Source organism: Mastigoproctus giganteus, chromosome 1, assembly GCF_048544385.1.
Source record: "Mastigoproctus giganteus isolate SK-2022 chromosome 1, ASM4854438v1, whole genome shotgun sequence".
Lineage (NCBI taxonomy): Eukaryota > Metazoa > Arthropoda > Arachnida > Uropygi > Thelyphonidae > Mastigoproctus > Mastigoproctus giganteus.
Window position 1 is genome coordinate 149038623 of NC_143575.1, and position 19650 is coordinate 149058272.

General features: G+C 37.7%; 1 protein-coding gene across 1 annotated transcript in view; it reads left to right on the forward strand.

The window, feature by feature from the left end:
* The window catches only part of LOC150091190 (integrin alpha-9-like), a 570795-nt gene that overhangs the window by 368740 nt on the left and 182405 nt on the right, over positions 1–19650 (forward strand). Inside the window, exons 21-22 of the mRNA XM_090382714.1 lie at positions 9959–10037; positions 10353–10457. Coding sequence (XP_090238840.1) covers positions 9959–10037; positions 10353–10457 — 184 coding nt within the window. The remainder of the gene's footprint in view (positions 1–9958; positions 10038–10352; positions 10458–19650) is intronic.

A 19650-nucleotide genomic window follows, 5' to 3' on the forward strand; every position in this document is an offset into this window, starting at 1 on the left:
TTTGCTGCCTCCTTTAATATAACTGGATAGATTCCATCCACTCCAGGTGCCTTTCTTGTGTTTATCTTCAACAGTTTCTCCTCCACTTTACTCCCAGTTATTTCAAGATTCTGTAGCTTACTGCTAGAGTTGAATACACCTCTGGCATTTTCCTCCCTGAATAACTCCTCATGTGTGAATGTAGATGCAAAATATTCATTTAGTTTGGTAGCTATCTGAGCAGGATCATCAAGTTGAACCATCGATATCAAGTGGACCAATCTGATTCATCCTCTTCCTTCTAGAGTTTACATAAGTAAAGAACTCTTTGCTGTTTTTCTTTGCATCCTTTGCCAAAGATTTCTCGTAATCTGCCTTCGCCTGCCTAACCTCCTTTGTAACTTGATTACAGACCAGCTTATATGTATCATAGGATTCTGTGTCGCATGTTAATTTATATGTATCCCATGCAGTTTTCTTCTCTGTCACACATCTAATTAGTTCATCTGACATCCATTTAAGCCTAAATCTTGAACAATATTTCTTTGTTTGTATGAAAAGCCTAGTAGCTTCCAAGATTAATTCTTCGAATCCCATTTTGAATTTGCTGTTGATAACATCATCAGTTGGTCCCACCATATAGAATTTAAATACTGTTTCAGACCACCGTAGTCACCTTTCCAAAATAAAAACCCTTCCCTTTACCCTTGACGGTAGTTACCTCTTTGAGTAAATCCCACTTCAGCACACTGTGATCACTGCCACCTAGTGGTTTCTTTATCTGCACATTCTTGATTCATGAAGAATCACTGCTGATAATCAGATCAAGAGTATTACTCCCTCTAGTTGCCTCCCGAACATGCTGCTGTAGAAAACAATCATCCAATAAATCCACAAAACCCTTGCTAGTATGTGAGTGACCAACTCACAAATTCCAGTCAATCTCTGGGAAATTAAAATCCCCCATTATAAGACTCTCTGATTTACTGGCTCACTCTATTTCTCTACACAACTGCTCATTATACTCATCATATTCATTAGGCCTATAACACACACCTACTCATTTTTCCTTTGCCAGTGCTTAGGTCACACCAAACAGACTCAACATTGCATTGTCCACCCACATCAATTGGATGCACTTCCTTAGATTTTATGTGTTTCTTAACTAACAGCAGAACCTCTCCTCCCTTCCTGTCTTGTCTATCCTTTCTGTACACATTGTACTCCCCAAATTCCAGTTCTGGACTGCTTATGTCTGTGTGACACCATGTCTCTGATATCCCAACAATATCTGCCTTTGATGTCTTGACTAGCATTTCAAGCTCATCGAATTTATTAACTATACTCCTAACATTGCCGTACATGCACCTGTTTCTACTCTTAGTTTCCCTAACACAGCCCATGTATTTACTTGTTCCACTATGACTCCCAGCAGTCCTGGAAATCCCCATTGCCTTGCTTTCCAGCCTGCTGCTCAATTGCATTTCAATAGAAGTAGTGCAAGAATCACTTTTACCTCTGCCAGCGGCTACTGTTAATTTATTAGTCCGTGTATCCCTCCCCCAAGCTAGCAGTTTTCCTACCCACCTAACTCTGCCTCGATAGCATCAGCAAATATTCTTGCACCCTTTCTATTTAAGTGTATCCTATCCCTGTAAAAGCAGTCTCTCCTGTTAACATGCACAGACCATTCTGAGAAAAATTCTACCCCTTGAGCCTTGCACAATCTCTCCAGGGCCGAATTGGTCGACAAGGCTCTCATCATTTATCTCCTATCGTGTGTGGGCAGAATTGAAGTCACTTTCAAATTCTACCTAACTCTTGGCTTTTTTTCAGCATTGACTTGTACTTGTTAAGTAATTCTGCTGGTCTCCTATTCTTAATATCATTAGTGCCAACGCGTACAGCAATATCACCCTTTGTGCCCCTAAAAGATGATATCTGCTCTGCAACATCATCAAACTTTGCCCCTGGCAGACATGCCCTGGTCCTGTTCCAGCTATCCTTTTTGCACAATATGTTCCCCTTTCCCTGACAATAGTCACCTGCAACAACTAGTTCCTTTGGGACCAGCGCATTCTGCCTTGGGGTTTGCCACTGTGTTGCTTGATGTTCAATGAAAGTATAGACTTAGCAAGTGGAAGAATACCATTAACATTCAGTCCAATCAGATCTCCCCATAGGTGACTGGTCTCAAGATGCTGCCCATTGCAGATTGCAGAACTGAAGTCTTTTTAGGTAAGAGCAACTTTTTGTTCCCTTCATCAATCTAGTTGCTCTTCTCTGCACCTGTTCCAGTAGATCTACATCCTTCCTAAAGTGAGGCCTCCAGACCTGTGGTACTTAAGATGTGGTCTAACCATGGCTTTATACAAATGGGATAATCACCTCCTTATCCCTGCTAGCAAAGTTTCTGTTTATCATTGACAAAACCCCCATGAGCTGTCCTGGCAGCATGTCTGTGCTGCTCAGAGAATTTCATGTCTGACTGCACAATTACCCCCAGGTCTTTTTCATTCTGCACTACCCCGAGTGTAGTACCACATAGTTGATAAGTTACTCTGTGGTTACTGCTATCCATGTTCAGTACCTTGCATTTGTCAATGTTGAACTTGAACTGCCATTTCTCAGCCCATTGCTCCAATTATCCTAGATCTTGTTGCAGTAGCTCACGTTCTAGATGACTTTCGTTTACCACCTTTCCCACCTTTTTATCAACTGAAAACTTAGATATTAAGCCTGATTAAGCCTTCATCAATATCATTGATAAATATTGAAAACAACAATGGATCCAGCACCTTGGGGAACTCTACTAATAACATTAGTCTGTGAAGAGCAGTACCCATTAATAACCACTCTGTCTTCTTCCACTTAATCATCCCTTTATTCATATTAGTTTGAATGTTATTTAATTATTATTGTATTGAGTTAGTAATTGTGTGGCTGTAGTATATATACTATGTTATAATATTGTTATGTATTGTGTTATATGGTTGCATTATGATTAGTATAAAACAGAGCTACGATGCACAATATGTTCTATATTGTATTTCAATATTTGTAGAAGGATAAGAGAAATTATCCTCATTATGATACGTAGAACACTTCCTTATGACCCTCTCCAGAAATTAAAATGAATATAAAATTAAGTCAAAATGATTACAGTAATAAAATCAATTAAAAAACAATTTAAAAAGTTTGATGTAAATTTTGAAAAACGAATTTCCTTCCTGAAGCTGATGGGGCTTTTCAATCAGATGTTTTTATCACAGGAATGAAATAATACAGAGTATGTGTAAGCCGGAATCTTGAATAGAAAGATTATTTGTATTCACGCATGCACGTAAAAGATTACAATTATTTGTCTTTGAGCATATGCATAAAAGACCATGAATCGGAAATTAGATATGGACGGTGAACATTAATAGAATTTTCATGTAACTTAATTTTGATGGTTTCTGCAATTAATAGTCTAGTATAATTACGTTGGACACTAGTAGTATTTTGGCCTCATAGAATAAAAATGTATGGTTTTCGTTAATGCATGAAAAGTGAATTGTGATGCTGCTGAATGAGAAGCACGGACTGAGGACATATGCTGTTTTACTCTCAAATCATGTGTGCATCGAGTCGAGCTGTGGTAAGACGAGTTGCAATCACTGCAAGAAATGCTACATACCAGGTCATTTATTTGTGTTGCAAATGACAAGGACTGAGCGATTGTTTGGTATAGCATGTAAGTTTTGTATTGGTCTGGCCACAATCTTAAATTCAGTATCTTTAAAGAATATGTTAAGCTGTTTGTGCCACAGTTCAACATATGGGACAGAAAGTATTTTTTGATATTACTATTGTTGGTTAGTGTAGTTTTTTGCATCCTATTCTTAGCTTGTACCCTAATTTGGTTTATCGTAGCAAGGGAATAGCCAGTGTTTAAGAACCTGCTGGTTAATATCTGAATTTATGAGTCTAATTAACAAGTTGAATACATTATCCCAGGTATCAAACCAGGTTCATACGAGTGCTTCTGTTGCCCCTTTATATATATGCAACGTACCTGCACAATTCAAACACATTCTCGTGAGCTTCTGGCCAATTGTATATGAGTTTGTTTAGAACCCCCCACACATGTGTACAACATGCTTACACACAATCAGAATGTTTCAGCTAGTTCTCAAACACCCCTTCACCCAACATGCAACATGCCTATACAGGGTGTCTCAAAAATATTGGTACAAACGTTTAGGGGAGGCAGGTAACATCTAAAGGAATGTGAATTGCATAGGAACCCATAACCGGAAACGTCATCGTAAGTCGGTAGACGGCGCTGCTCATCAGTTCGCGAGAGGGAAAATTTTTGGTTTACTCATTCAAGCAGTAGTCGCTGCACGAAGAGCATACATCGATATATGAACTGTGAGCTGGCAGACATGCACCTAGTGTATGGATTAGCAGAGGGCAATGGACAAGCCGCTCAACGAATTTATGGAGAACGCTTCCCAGACAGACATGTACAGGACCACTGTTTGTTTACACGTTTGCATCAAAATTTGTGCAATTATGGGTCATTTAGAGGTAACAGGAGTAGTGCGGACAGACCACATTCGACGTGAACTCCCGCCATGGAAGAAAGTATGTTGAATGCCATCCAGAATAATCCTACTACCAGCACACGTGCCATTGCCTCTGTCTTAGGAGTGTCTCATTGCAGTGTACAACGTGTTTGGCACAATGATTCCTTTCATCTCCAAAGGGTTCAGTTACTGCTCCCCCAAGATCATCATGTGGCTTTTGCGCAGTGGTTTCTCCAAGAAAGTGTTCAAGACTTGAATTTTCCAGCCTATATTTTGTTCACGGATGAGGCTTATTTCACTCGCGAAGGCTTATTCAATCAGCACAATGCTCATGTGTGGGCTCGCAACAACCCACATAGTGAATGCCCCGTGCGGCACAACATCGCTTCGCAATAAATGTGTGGGCAGGTATGGTTGGTGACTGCTTAGTTGGCCCATACCTGTTACCATCCCGCATAAATTCCGATAAATATTGGATCTTTCTTGAACAAGTTATACCAGGGTTACTTGACGATGTTTCAGCAAATGTGAGACGCAACATTTGGTTTCAACATGACGGGGCGCCTGCCCATTATGGAAGGTGTGTTTGTAACCATTTGAACAGGTGTTTTGGGCGTCGATGGATTGGCCGTGGTGGACCCGTTGCCTACCCCCACGCTCGCCTGATTTATCAAGCCTTGATTTCTTTCTGTGGGAGGCCCTCAAAGCTATCGTGTATGAATTGCCTGTGGAGACGGAAATGGATCTCGTGGCGAGACTTGTCTACACTGCTGCTACTGTCAAAGAAACTCCAGGTGTGTTCTACCGTGTCTGCCAATCAATGCTGTGTCGGTGTCACGCATGCATTGCGTCTCATGGTGGAACCTTCGAGCATCTGGCGCCTCCGTAGCCAGGTGGGAAGGAGCAGCAGTGCGTAGCACAAGCTTCTTGATTAGACCGGGGTTCGAGCCCGTGACCATCAAATACGGAGGATGCGGAAAGGTTAGACAATGACCACCGCATATCCCCGGAGCAATATGGCCTTAGTTGCTAATGCTCCTAAAAACCAAATAACAACAACAACAACATTCGAGCATCTGTTCTAACATCATTTCTGCTTCTTGTGCCTCTGCTACTACTTTCCTGTGACATTTCCGGTTATGGGTTCCTTTGTGATTCACATTTCTTTTGATGTTACCTACCTCCCCTAAACGTGTGTACCAATATTTTTGAGACACTCTGTATGTCAACAGGTTACAAATCTTTCCTCCTATACGCAGGACCAGGTTTCACTTTTATCCAATGGATTGAATTATAATATACCACCTCGCAATAAAAAACAGTTCATAGCAGACATTGAATTTGGACTTCGTAATGTTTCCCAAAAAGATTTATTTATTTAACAAGTTAACGAAGGTATTGAATAACATAAAAGTCACGTGACTTCCTAAAATGAATAGACATGAAATTTCAGCTTTACATGACCTTCAGGAAAATAGACTATTTTTCAGAGAGCAGATACAGTTGTAATGCTTGATAAAACTGATTATATTAATAAGTTAGATTCAGTTATATCAGATACCTCCACTTATCTAGAAGTATACCTGGTACTATTTACCAATTTGGTCAATCAGTACAATAAAACATTAACCACATATCGAAAAACTTACTACATTATTATTATTAGCCACAGGGTGCAAGGAAGCCTGAGACTTATGCTGCACGAGCCAAAAAAATTCAGAGTAACCGAGAGAGGGGGAGAGAGAGAGTGTGAGACCTTGGTGATTCCCTTCTAATTCTGAGTGTCAGAATTAGAAGGGAATCACCAAGAAAGAGAAAAAGAAAAATGATGATATCCAGCTCAGGACCCTGGGTGTGCAAAGCCCATACTCACTTTTTGTCATGTAAAACTTCATAAAACTGTATTTTCTATTTGCCCCATTGTTTCTTACAGGGACTCAGCATTTTCATGCTTAGCCACACATGTATATAATATTTTAAAACCCTCTAGACAGGCGATACAATTTGGAATAAAAAATGACAGTACATTATTTAATAACCTCAAGGACTGTAGACTTGGCGATAATGATAATTTATTCTCACTGGATGTTACTTTGTTCTATACGAATGTAACCGTTGAATAGACATTAAATATTCTTTGGGATATGTTAAATAATAACTCTATACCGATTAAGTATATGAAGCTTCCTATTAAAGAAATTTTCACTTAATTAAACTCTTAGTTGAAGCCAACTATATCACCTTTTGAGACAAGCTATACAAACAAATTTTTGGTTTGCCAATGGGATTGAGTCTAAGTGGCTTAATATTGGAGGTCTACCTCTCAACAATTGAGCATATACGTTTGACACCTTTTCTACCCTCCATCACACATTATGGGAGTATTTAGGATATCCTTGTTATTACTGATAGTTGCACTATTCAAGACATTTTACATTCATGTAATAATATTCATCCTAGATTCAGTTTTACATTGGAAAGGTAAAATACTGAAACAAAGTCATTAAATTTTCTAAATTTCACGCTTACTCGGGACGTGAATAAAGTCCAATTTAACATCTATCATAACCCAACAAACACTGGAATGCTACTGCATTATAACAGCTATCACCCATTCACCTACAAAAGGTCTTATTTTTAATCAATTTCTCAATGCCTATAAATATTCAACGACTGAATCTGCTTTGGACTCAGAAATACAGATATTAACTAGCAGATTCTTAAACAGGTGGTTACCCCCTTTTTACAATAAACCAAATTAGGTTACAAGCTGAGGATAGAATACAAAAAACTACACCAACCAACAATAGGAACATCAAATAATATTTTATTTCTGTTCCATACATTGAACAGTAGCACAAACAGCTTAACACATTCTTTAAAGATACCGAATTTAAAATTGTAGCCAGACCAATACAGAAATTACACACTATACTGAACAATCGCTCAGTCCGCATGTACGAAGACAAATATTCTCTCTATTTAAGATTTCAGCTCACACGTACTCGGTGTTATTTCCATTCCGATGATCAAGACATATGTTCGAAAAGCCCTGTCAGCTTCTGGAAGGAAATTAGTTTTTCAAAATTTACATTAAACTTTTTAAATTTTTAAATTGTTTTTAATTGATTTTATTACTGTAATAATTTTGCATTCATTTTATATTCTATAATATAAAATGAATGCAAAATTTTAAACTTTTAACCTATCACATTGAGGTAAATTTCTCTTATTCTTCTACAAATAGTTGCATTATATTATATGTTCACATATAATATTAATTATACTTCTATGGAATTACATAGAAGAATATTAAATAATGCTTAAGTTGTTCTTACATCGGTACAGTGAACATAATGATGGAAAATTCTCTTGTGTTTTAAGCTACTTTTCTTTTTGAGTAATTTTCAAAGTCAAATAAAAACATTTTTATTTACTTTATCTAGTTTAAATGCAAATGATAACTGCACTACTGATATGTTAGGAGAGAAATTATTAGAAAATTATTGCAATTGAGGTTTGCATTAATTAAGCTCAAAAGTGATATTTGTGACTAATTGGGGGCTCTATCATAGTTTTCACTCTCTCTTATTTAGCACTGCAGTTTTAAGAAATATATTTTGTAGAATATTTTTAATTGAATTTTCCTCACATTCATGTGGTTTTAAATGATATTAAATCATTTGTGCCATTTTTTTATGTTTGCAGGACTTGTTTAGTATTGAGGATAATGGTTCGTCATGAATGTGAACCTTGCTGATTTGGGTGACAACTTTGATTCAGTGAAAATGAAGAAATTTTCTACGAACTGTTTAATCACAACAGGGAATGCCAAGAAAAGCAAGCTAAAATCATTCCTTACTCTTTTCAAAGAAACAGCAATTGGAAGTTGATTCATACCCAATCATTTCATCTTATTATTCCTATTAGCTTGTCATTTTAAAACATTTAGAACCAAATCCTGCTGACTCACCTGATCTTGCAATATTGTGAGAAAGAGCTAAAAATTTCTCTTAGAAACGTTGTCAATTCATAAATTGCTTACAGTAATTTTATTTCTTTGGCCTAACTTTGGGCAGCTTGAGAATTCTGAAAGAATTAGAAAGAAAAGAAACTCTGAAAGTTGTCCATTTATTCATGCAAAAGTAGAGTGAGACAGGAGAAACCAATGATATTTCTGGTTATGACACAAATATCATTAGTGAAACTGTGTTCCTTGCTGGCTTGTGTTAACTTGCCACAACACCATTATGCCTAAAAAATTCAAAATTCATGATGATAACACTATGGCTGACAAGAAAATTGATCATATAGATGATTAGGATGAAATAACCTATTATTTGCCATGGGAGACATTGAACTGAAGTTCGTTGTCTCCCATGGCAAATAATAGGTTATTTCATCCTAATCATCTATATGATCAATAGTATTGAGCTAAAAATGTGTTTTCTTCTTAAACTAACATATTAAGAGATGTATTAAATGTGTCAGAAATTAGCATGCCAAGTGGGTGGAATTTCAGCATGGTAAGTTACATTGGGAAAGTGTGCTAAACTAATTCCCCCCCCCCTCCCAGAAAGTGTTAACTCCATCCTCTTCCAACACAGCGATATCATTAGTGAAAATTATTACTTTTAATTATAGATTTATTTTTGAATTTGTAGCAAATTTGTTTTGGGATCCTTGTCCTTCCCCCCACCACAACCTGTAATTTTTTTAGGAGCATGATTGCAACTGTCAAGTTACTGGGCCACTGATTTATGGAGTAGAGGGGGGGGGGGGACAGATCAAGTTTAAATTCTGTCAGTTTAGGCTGGGCTCATAACCAAAATTTCATTAGCATTAGTAGAGGCATATGATGCAAGAAAGCAAACTTATACAGCATATGACAGAAAAAAAAAAAAAAAAAACCCCTTCCCATTTCAGCCATTCATTCATTCCAAAAGTTTGCCCATTTCTTCCTTGAATTTATTTATGCTATCAACTTCCACAATGACAAATGGAAATTTGTTCCAGCAGTCAACTGCCTACTGGCTAAAGGCAAATTTTTGCATATCTATTCGACAACTGTCTTTCCCCAATTTCAGTTTATGCCCCCTCAGGTTTATAATCTAAGCAAGAGAAAGAATCCTATCAATGTTGGTCTCTAACATACGGTGTTTGCTTTTTTTTTCTGAAAGATTAATAGCCTAGCTTCCTCACACTGTGCAATACTTATAGTAACTAGGTAACCAATTTCCCCTTTTGTCTCATCTCTCTCTCTCTCTCTCTCTCTCTCTCTCTGTGTGTGTGTGTGTGTGTGTGTGTGTGTGCTGATGATTTTTGGTTGTTTGCACATATAACCCAAATATTTGAGAGAGTATGTAAAATTTCATTATTAAATGATGATTTTCTTTTATTGACAGGTATGCTGACACGCAGGAGATTATTTATCTAGCAGATGAAGACAATGCTGATACTTTTCAAGTTACTCATTCTTACATTGTAAGTTTATACTTTCTGTCTTCATTATTCAGGAACATTGCTAAAAAATGGTAGAAAAGTATACAAAATTTTTAAATGAATTTTATGAAATGGCTATAGACTTTTTCTTCCATATTTCATATTTTACTTTATTGTTAATTTGTTAGTCAAATCAATTTATTTCTGCTAATTTCCTTTAATAATTAATATCGATCAAAGATTTTCAATTTTTTAAAAAATTTATTAAAGATAATTTGCACAGAAACTTTCTTAATAATGATGTAAAAATAATATCTGCAACTTCTCATCCATGCCTTTTATACAAAACTGAATTAGATTGCAAAACATCTTCCAAGTCCTGTTAAATCTATTGGAGCAACTTTGTGTTTTCCTACTCAACTTAGAAAAACCAGTGCAGAATTTATGCAGTTTTCAGTTCAGGTAAAAATTTCTCTCTCTCTCTCTCTTTTTTTTTTTTTTTTTTTTATAGAATAGTTTTTACTCACTCTTTCTTTTTGTTTTTACCTTTGAAGTTTTATCTTAGTTTCATAGGATCTCTTAAATTGCAGGTTTGTCATTTGTGGATTGCCTTATTTTTCATAATTTGTTAGTCATTAGCATTAGTACAGGCATCAGCCAAAAAAAAAAAAAAAAACCCACTCCCATTTCACACTTCTGTTCGTTCGAAATACCTGTCCAGCTGAGCCTTAAATTTATTTAGGCTATCAACTTCCACAACAAGGGATGGAAGTCAGTTCCACCAACCAACTACCCGCTGGCTAAAGGCAAATTTCCGCACATCTATCCTACATCTGTCTTTTCTTAATTTAAATTTATGCCCTCTCAGGTGATTATTCTGAGCAAGAGGAAGAATCCCATCGGCATTGAGCATGCTCAAACCATTCAAGGCTTTATACACCTCTATCAGATCACCTCACCTCACCGGCGCCTAGTCTCCAGACACTGTAATTTGCAAAACTTAAGCCTCTCTTCGTAAGAGCAACCCTTTGTTCCATTCACTAATCTTGTTGCCCTTCTCTGTACTCGTTGGGTTATTTTGGTTTTTTTTTAGGAGCATTAGCAACTAAGGCCATATTGCTCCAAGGATATGGGGTGGTCATTCCCTGATCTTTCCACATCCTCTGTATTTGGTGGTCACGGGCTCGAACCCCGGTCTAATCAAGAAACGTGTGCTACGCACTGCTGCTCCTGCCCACCTGGCTACGGAGGCATCTCGGTGCTTGTTCCAGCAGCTCTACATCCTTCTTGAAATGAGGCCTCCAGACCTGTATACAGCACTCAAGGCGTTGCCTGACCATGGCCTTATACAACGGAATAATCACCTCCTTATCCCTACTAGAACAATTCCTGTATATCATTGACAAGACACCATGAGCTACTCTTGCAGCCCATCTGCACTGCTCAGAGAATTTCATATCTGCCTGCACAATTATCCCCAGGTCCTTTTCATTCTCTACCACTCTCAGTGTAGTACCACAGTGTTGATACTTTGCTCTGGTGTTACTGTTACCCATTGTAGTACTTTACATTTGTCAATGTTAAACTTCATTTGCCACCTCTCAGCCCATCTGCTCAACCTTTCCAGATCCTGTTGCAGCAGCATAGTGTCAGTACTGTCCCTAACAACCCTGCCAACCTTTGTATCATCTGCAAACTTGGACATTAAGCTTGATATACCATCATCAATATCATTTATAAATATAGAAAACAATAATGGACCCAACACTGAACCCTGAGGGACTCCACTAATAACATTAGTCCACGATGAGCAGTGTCCATTGATTACCACTCTCTGTCTTCTCCCCCCCCAACCATCCTTTTATCCATAGCAGCAATTTGCCTCCAGTGCCACACGCTCCAATTTGTGCAGCAGTCTTCCATGCGCAACAGTATCAAAAGCCTTTCTAAGATCCAAATATATAATATCAAAGTTATTCCCTGCATCCAGTTCTTTTGTGACTGCATCATAGTATCCAATCAAATTGATCAGGCAAGACTTTCCCTTAACAAAACCATGCTGTGTCCGAGCTATAACTGAAGTCTTGTCTAGATGATCCTGCAGTGCTTCTTTAACCAGTGGCTCGATTAATTTTCCTGGAGCAGAAGTTAAACTCACAGGTCTATAATTACTTGTGTCAGCCTTTGATCCCCCTTTGTGAATCGGGTCACATTTACACATCTCCAGTCTATGGGTACCTCCCCTGAGTCCAAAGAAGCTCTCATAATTATGGTGAAGGGTTTGCTTACTTCCTTTGCTGCTTCCTTTAATATAACTAGATAGATCCCATCCACCTCGGGTGCCTTTTTTTATGTTTATCCTCAACAATTTCTCCTCCACTTTCCTCTCAGTTATTACAAAATCATCTAGCTCATTTCCAGAGTTTACTTCACCTGTGGCATTCCCCTTCCTGAATAACTCCTCATGTGTGAATGTAAATGCAAAATACTCGTTTAGTTTGTTACCTACCTGAGCAGGATCCTCAACTGTTGAACCATTAATATCCAGTGGACCAATCTGATTCATCCCTTTCCTTCTAGAGTTTACATAGGTAAAGAGCTTTTTTCTGTTTTCCTTTGCATCCTTTGCCAAGGATTTCTCATAATATTCCTTTTCCTGACTAATCTCGTTTGTGACTTGGTTACAGACCAGCTTATATCTATCATAGGCTTCCATGTCACCCATTAATTTATATGTATCCCATGCATTTTTCTTCTCTGTCATATGTCTCATTCATTCAAGGTTTAGGCCTAAACCTTGTCAACATTTCTTAGTTGGTATGTAAAGCCTAGTAGCTTCCAAGATAAGTTATTATTTTTTTTATTATTTTATTATTAGCCATATGGTGCAAGGAAGCCTGAGGCTTATGCTGCACCAGCCAAAAAAAAAAAAAAAAAAATTTTAATTACCCCGAGAGAAAAAAGAGTCAGAAGTAGAAGGGCATCACCAAGAAAGAGAAGAATGATGATATCCAGCTCAGGACCCTAGGTGTGGCAAGCCCATACTCACCAGATGTGAGCCCCCGGGGTCTTTGAATGCTTTCCATTTTGAATTTGCTTTTGGTAACATCATCAGTTGGTTCCACTGTATAGAATATAAATACTGTCTCAGACCATTGTAGTTGCCTTTACAAAAGCAAATACCCTTCCCTTTACCCCTGATGGTAGTTACCTCTTTGAGTAAATCCCACTTCAGCACACTGTGATCACTGCCACCTAGTGGTTCCTTTATCTGCAGATTCTTGATGCATGAAGAATCACTACTGATAATCAGATCAAGAGTATTACTCCCTCTAGTTGCCTACCGAACATGCTGATGTAGAAAACAATCATCCAATAAATCCACAAAAGCCTTGCTAGTGTGTGAGTGACCAACCCACAAATTCCTGTCATTATCTGGGAAATTAAAATCCCCCATTATAAGACTCTCTGATTTACTGGCCCACTCTATTTCCCTGTACAGTTCCTTATTATACTCATCAGAGTCATTAGGCCTATAGCACACTCCTACTCTCAATTTTGATCTCCCAATGCTTATGTCATACCAAACTGACTCGACACTGCACTGTCCAGCGATGTCGACTGGCTTCACTTCCTTTGATTTTATGTATTTCTTAACTAATAGCATAACCCCTCCTCCCTTCCTATCCTGTCTATCCTTTCTGTAGATATTGTACTCCCCAAATTCCAGTTCTGCATTCCTTATTTCTGTGTGACACCATGTCTGTGAAATCCCCACAATATCTGCCTTTGATGTTTTGAGCAATACCTCAAATTCATCAAATTTATTTACTAAACTCCTAGCATTGGTGTACACGCAAGTATACATGCACCTGTTCTTTTTCTTAGCTACCCTAACAAAACTCATGTATTTACTTGTACCCCAATGATTCCCAGCAGTCTCTGAAATATCCTGCATCTTATTTTCCAGGTTGTGGCTCATTCCAATAGAAGCAGTGCAAGAATCACTTTCACCTCTGCCAGTAGCTACTGTTAATCGATTAGTCCTTGTATCCCCCCAATCTAGCAGTTTTCCGACCCACTTAACACTGCCTCGATAGCATCAGCAAACATTCTTGCACCCTTTCTATTTAAGTGTATCCCTTCCCTATAGAAGCAGTCTCTCCTGTTAACAAGTACAGACCAGGCTGAAAAAAATTCTACCCCTTGAGCCTTGCACAATTTTTCCAGGGCTGAATTGATCGACAGGGCCCTCATCATATACTCCCTCCTATCGTGTCTGGGCAGAATTACAGACACTTTCAAATTCAACCCTAATTCACAGCTTTTTTTCAACAGTGACCTGTACTTGTTAAGTAATTCCGCCGGTCTCCTACTCTTAATATAGTAAATATAACTGATGTAACTGAATATATAACTGATGTTGAGATCTTTCCCTTCCCCAACTTTTCAAACCTATAAAGAGCACTGTATTATTAAACTTGAAAATAAATGCATAGATTATAACATATATGGAAATTGCTGTGAAAAAATACTTACAGAAGTGCCATTTACTATATGAATGTTTATTTTTTTCTGGTAAATTACATTGTTTATATTACATTACACATAATTAATGATTTAATGTATACCCCTTCCCTTCATAATATAAGCTTTTATCATTCCTTCATGTGACTAACACAGTCATAAGACATATTAGCATATGTGCACAATACACCTATTGTCCCCCCCCCCCCATGTCCATCTCTGAGTCCGTTCTTACATCTGCATGTAATAACTCAGCATCTTTAGATGGATTTTCATGAAATTTCACATTTTGCTCTTTTAGAATGGTTTGTCGAGCCTTCCCAAATTTCATTAAAATTGAAACAATAGAAACCTGGAAATTATTTATTTATTTTTTTTTTTCATGTCATACAGGCTATTCATAAATTCTATATATTATTATTATAAGTAGTAGTAGTAGTAGTAGTAGCAGTGGCATATTATGCAAGAAAGTAAGCTTATAAAGTTTCAGCCAAAAAAAAAAAGAAAAAGAGAAATAAACTTCCCACATCACCTGCCATCTACTCCAATAATTTGTTTAGTTTTTACTTGAATCTATTCCAGCTGGTTACTTCTATAACTACAAATGGAAGTTTGTTCCAACAATCAAACATTTGCTGGCCGAAGGCAAACCTCCAAATGTCTATCATGCAACCATTCTTCCTCAATTTGAATTTAAGCATCATATGTGTATATTCTGAGCAGGAGAAAGAATGCCTTCAGTATTGACTTGCTCAATCTATTTTAAGCCTTAAACATTGTAATCAGATCACCTGGCAGGTGAATAGTCTCCAGATGCTGCAGTTTACCGAACTGAAGGTGCTCTTAGTAAGAAAGGCTTCAGTTCCCTTTCATTCCCTTCACCCATTTCGTTGTCCAATTTTGCACCTGTTCCAACATATCTACAACCTTCCTGAAATAAGGGCACCAGACCTGTATGTAGTACTCAAGATGTGGTTTAACCATTGCCTTTTACAATGGGATAATCATTGTAATTATCATTAAATAATTGATAAAACTCACAAGCTGTCCTGGCAGTCTGTCTGCATTGCACAATTACCCCAGGTCCTTTTCATTTTCTACTAAACTGAGTGTAGTACCACAGTTGATATCATAATCTGAGACTACTGCTACCCATATACAGTACATACATTTGTCAGTGTTAAACTTCAACTGCCATTTCTCAGTCCATCTGCTTAATTTTTTTAGATCTTCTTGCAGTAGCTTACCCTAACTACTGTATTTAACCCCTGCCAGCCTTTGTATCGTCTGAAAATTTAGACATTAAACCTGATATACCTTCATTAATATCATTAATAAATATAGAAAATAATGGTAGTCTCAGTATTGAACCTTGCTAATAGCATTATCTCATGAAGAGCAGTGTCTGTTAATAACCACTCTCTGTCTTCTCCCACTCAACCATCCCTTTATACACAGCAGTTACATGCCCTTAAATGCCACACTGCTCCAATTTGTACTGCAGTCTTATATGTGCAGTGGTATCAAAATCTTTCCTGAAATCCAAGTATATGATATCAGAATTATTTTTTGCATCCAGTTCTTTTGTTACTGCATCATAGTATTCAATCAGATTGGTCAGAGAAGTCGGCTCCCTAACAAATCCATTCTGTGACTGCAGTATAATTACATTCTGTCTAGATAGTCCTGTATTACTTCTTAACCAGTGATTCCATTATTTTCCTTGGCATAGATGTTAAGCTAACAGGTCTGTAATCAGTCGTGTCATTGATCTCCCTCTGTGAAATGGCAATATATGCATGTCTCCAGTCCATAGGAAGGATCTCCTCTGAATCCAAAGATGGTTTGATAATTATGACTAAGGATTTACTTACCTCCTTTGCTGCCTCCTTTAGTACAAGTGGATAGATCTCATCTATCCCAGGTGCCTTTTTTATGTTTAACTTTAGCATTAGCATTAGTAGAGGCATATGATGCAAGAAAGCAAGCTTATTCAGCATCAGCCAAAAAAAAAAAAAAAAAAAAAACCCTCTCCCATTTCACCCCTCCGTTCGTTCGAAATACCTGTCCAGTTGAGCTTTAAATTTGTTTAGGCAATCAACTTCAACAACAAGTGATGGAAGTCGGTTCCACCAACCAACCAACCACCCGCTGGCCAAAGGCAAATTTCCGCACATCTATCCGACATCCGTCCTTCCTCAATTTGAATTTATGCCCTCTGAGGTGATTATTCTGAGAAAGATGAAGAATCCCATTGGCATTGAGCATGCTCAAACCATTCAAAGCCTTATACACCTCTATCAGATCACTCGCCGGTGGCTACTCTCATTCCCAAACTTCAATAAGTATGGGAATGAGAGTAGCTCTGTGCAGGCGAAGGTTTTACGGCTCCAGCTAATAGAGAAGTTTTTTTAAAATTTTTGCTGTTTTGTTGACTTAAATTGGCATATTAATTTATTTTCTAGAAGTAGCTTTATATTCCTAGTTACAATACTTAGTTTAATTTGTAGAGATTTTGTAGGTTATTACTTAGTATCAAATGTCCAACACGTGGGTATCCAATCCATGTGTTGGACAAGATTTTGCATCTCTGGCAAACACTATGTTTTTAATTATATTTAGCCATTTTATTGACTTAATTGTAATATTAAATTATTTTATATAAGTAGCTTATAGACCTAGTCAAGCTCCTTGGTTTATTTTGAATTTAGACAGCATGATTTTGAAAATTAAGTGACACTTAATGCCCATAGATTTACCGTTTGCAACTTGCCGCCATTCTTATACGACACAACGTATATAACGAACTAGATAGCATAAGGTTTAACATAAAACTAGATAGCGAAACACATAGCACTATGTTAGAAATCTGTTAGCTTAGTATAGTATTATCAATAAATCAGTAAAATTTATTAAACTTCATGGTCAATTAAATTGTATTTTTAAGATATAACGACTTAGATTTTACAAACATAACATTATAAATTAATATATATAACTTGATAGGAGATACGGAAGCCATATAACATAACTCAGAGATAATACTCGATACTGAAATATATATATATGTAGTTTAGGTTTATATTTTTATATTCAAATTGAAATTTTATTTGAAATTTAATCAAAATAATGACTCAGACTAGAGCAGCAAAGCAAAAGGCTCAAGCTAATGGGAGTGCTGTAGCACAGGGTAGAAATGAGGGGGGGGGTTGTCCTCTGAATTACAGCCTTTTGAAATGTACTGCGTCTTTCATGTTTGTGGAGCAATCAGGAACGGGACATGATATTGCCAACGGGAATTAAGGAGTGTGAGGAAATCAGGTACCAACTCAGTGTTGTTATTGGCATATATGAGAGAGTGAAAGACAGGGTGGATGCCCTCAAAGAATTTAAATTGAGGGGCCCATCAAGCTCTCAGCTGCCAACATCAATGCCACAGCTTGCACTTGTACATAGCACAACACAGCCGCAACCCCCAAGGCAGAATGAGCTGGTCCCACAGGAACTAGTAGTTGTCAGTGACTCTATTGTCAGGAAACTGAGGAACATATTGTGCAAAAAGGATAGGTGGAACAGAACCAGGGTATGTCTGCAAGGAGCAAAGGTTGATGATGTTGTAGAGCAGATATCATCTTTAAAGGGCACAAAAGGTGATATTGTTATACACATTGGCACTAATGATGTTAAGAGTAGGAGACTGGTGGAATTACTTAACAAGTACAGGTCAGCCATGAGATAGGGTTGAATTTGAAAGTGGCTGCAATTCTGTCCAGACACGATAGGAGGATGCACATGATGAGAGTCTTGTCAACCAAATTAGCCCTGGAGAGATTGTGCAAAGCTCAAGGGGAAGAATTTTTCTCAGCCTGGTCTGTGTTTGTTAACAGGAAAGACTGCTTCCACAGGGATGGGATATACTTAAATAGAAAGGGTGCAAGAATATTTGCTGATGTTATCGAGGCAGTATTAGTTTGGTCAGAAAACTGCTAGCTTGGGGGGGATACACAGACTAATAGATTAACAGTAGCCGCTGGCAGAGGTGAAAGTGAGTCTTGCACTGCTTCTAGTGGAATGAGCAGCAGCCTGAAAAACAAGGTGCAGGGGATTTCGGAGATTCCTGGGAGTCATTGCGGAACAAGTAAATACATGGGCTGTGTTAGGGTAGCTAAGAATAGGAACAGGTGCATGTATACTTGTGTGTACACCAATGCTAGGAGTTTGGTAAATAAATTTGATGAATTTGAGGTGTTGGTCAAAACATCAAATGCAGATATTGTTCGAATACCAGAGACATAGTGTCACACAGATACAAGGAATGCAGAAATGGAATTTGGGAATACAATGTGTACAGGAAGGATAGACAGGATAGGAAGGGAGGAGGGGTTATGTTATTAGTTAAGAAACACACAAAATCCAAGGAAGTACAGCCAGTCAACATGGCTGAACAGTGCAGTGTCGAGTCAGTTCGGTGTGACATAAGCACTGGGAAAACAAAATTGAGAGTACTGATGTGGGATTTACTTAAAGATGTAACTACCATCAGGGGTAAAGAGATGGGTCTTTGCTTTTGTAAAGGCGACTACAATGGTCTCAGAGATTTTTTAGGGTCTATACAGTGGGACCAACTGATAATGTTACCAACAGCAAATTCTAAATGAGGAGCATTCAAGGAAGTAACCTTGGAAGCTACTAGGGTTTTCATATCAACTAAGGAATATTGTTGAAGGTTTAGGTCTAAATGGATGTTAGATGAACTAATGAAACATGTGGCAGAGAAGAAAAATGCATGGGACACATATAAATTAAAAAGGTGACATGGAAGCCTATGATAGATATAAGCTGGTCTGTAACCAAGTAACAAAGAAGATTAGGAAGGCAAAGGCAGAATACAAGAAATCTTTGGCATTGCTGCTCCTGAGTAAAGAACTCTTTGTTCTTTACTCTAGAATAGAGATTCCCAACCTTTTTGATCTGCAAAGCCCTTTTTAGAATCAATTTCTATGGAGAAGCCACAATGCCGGTGCTCCGCTCTGCCTCATTGTCTGTCCATCTCGTACTACAATAATTTTGAAGCTAATGGCAGCAAAATGACTGAATGTCGTCTGCTAGAGAATTCGCAAAATTCAAC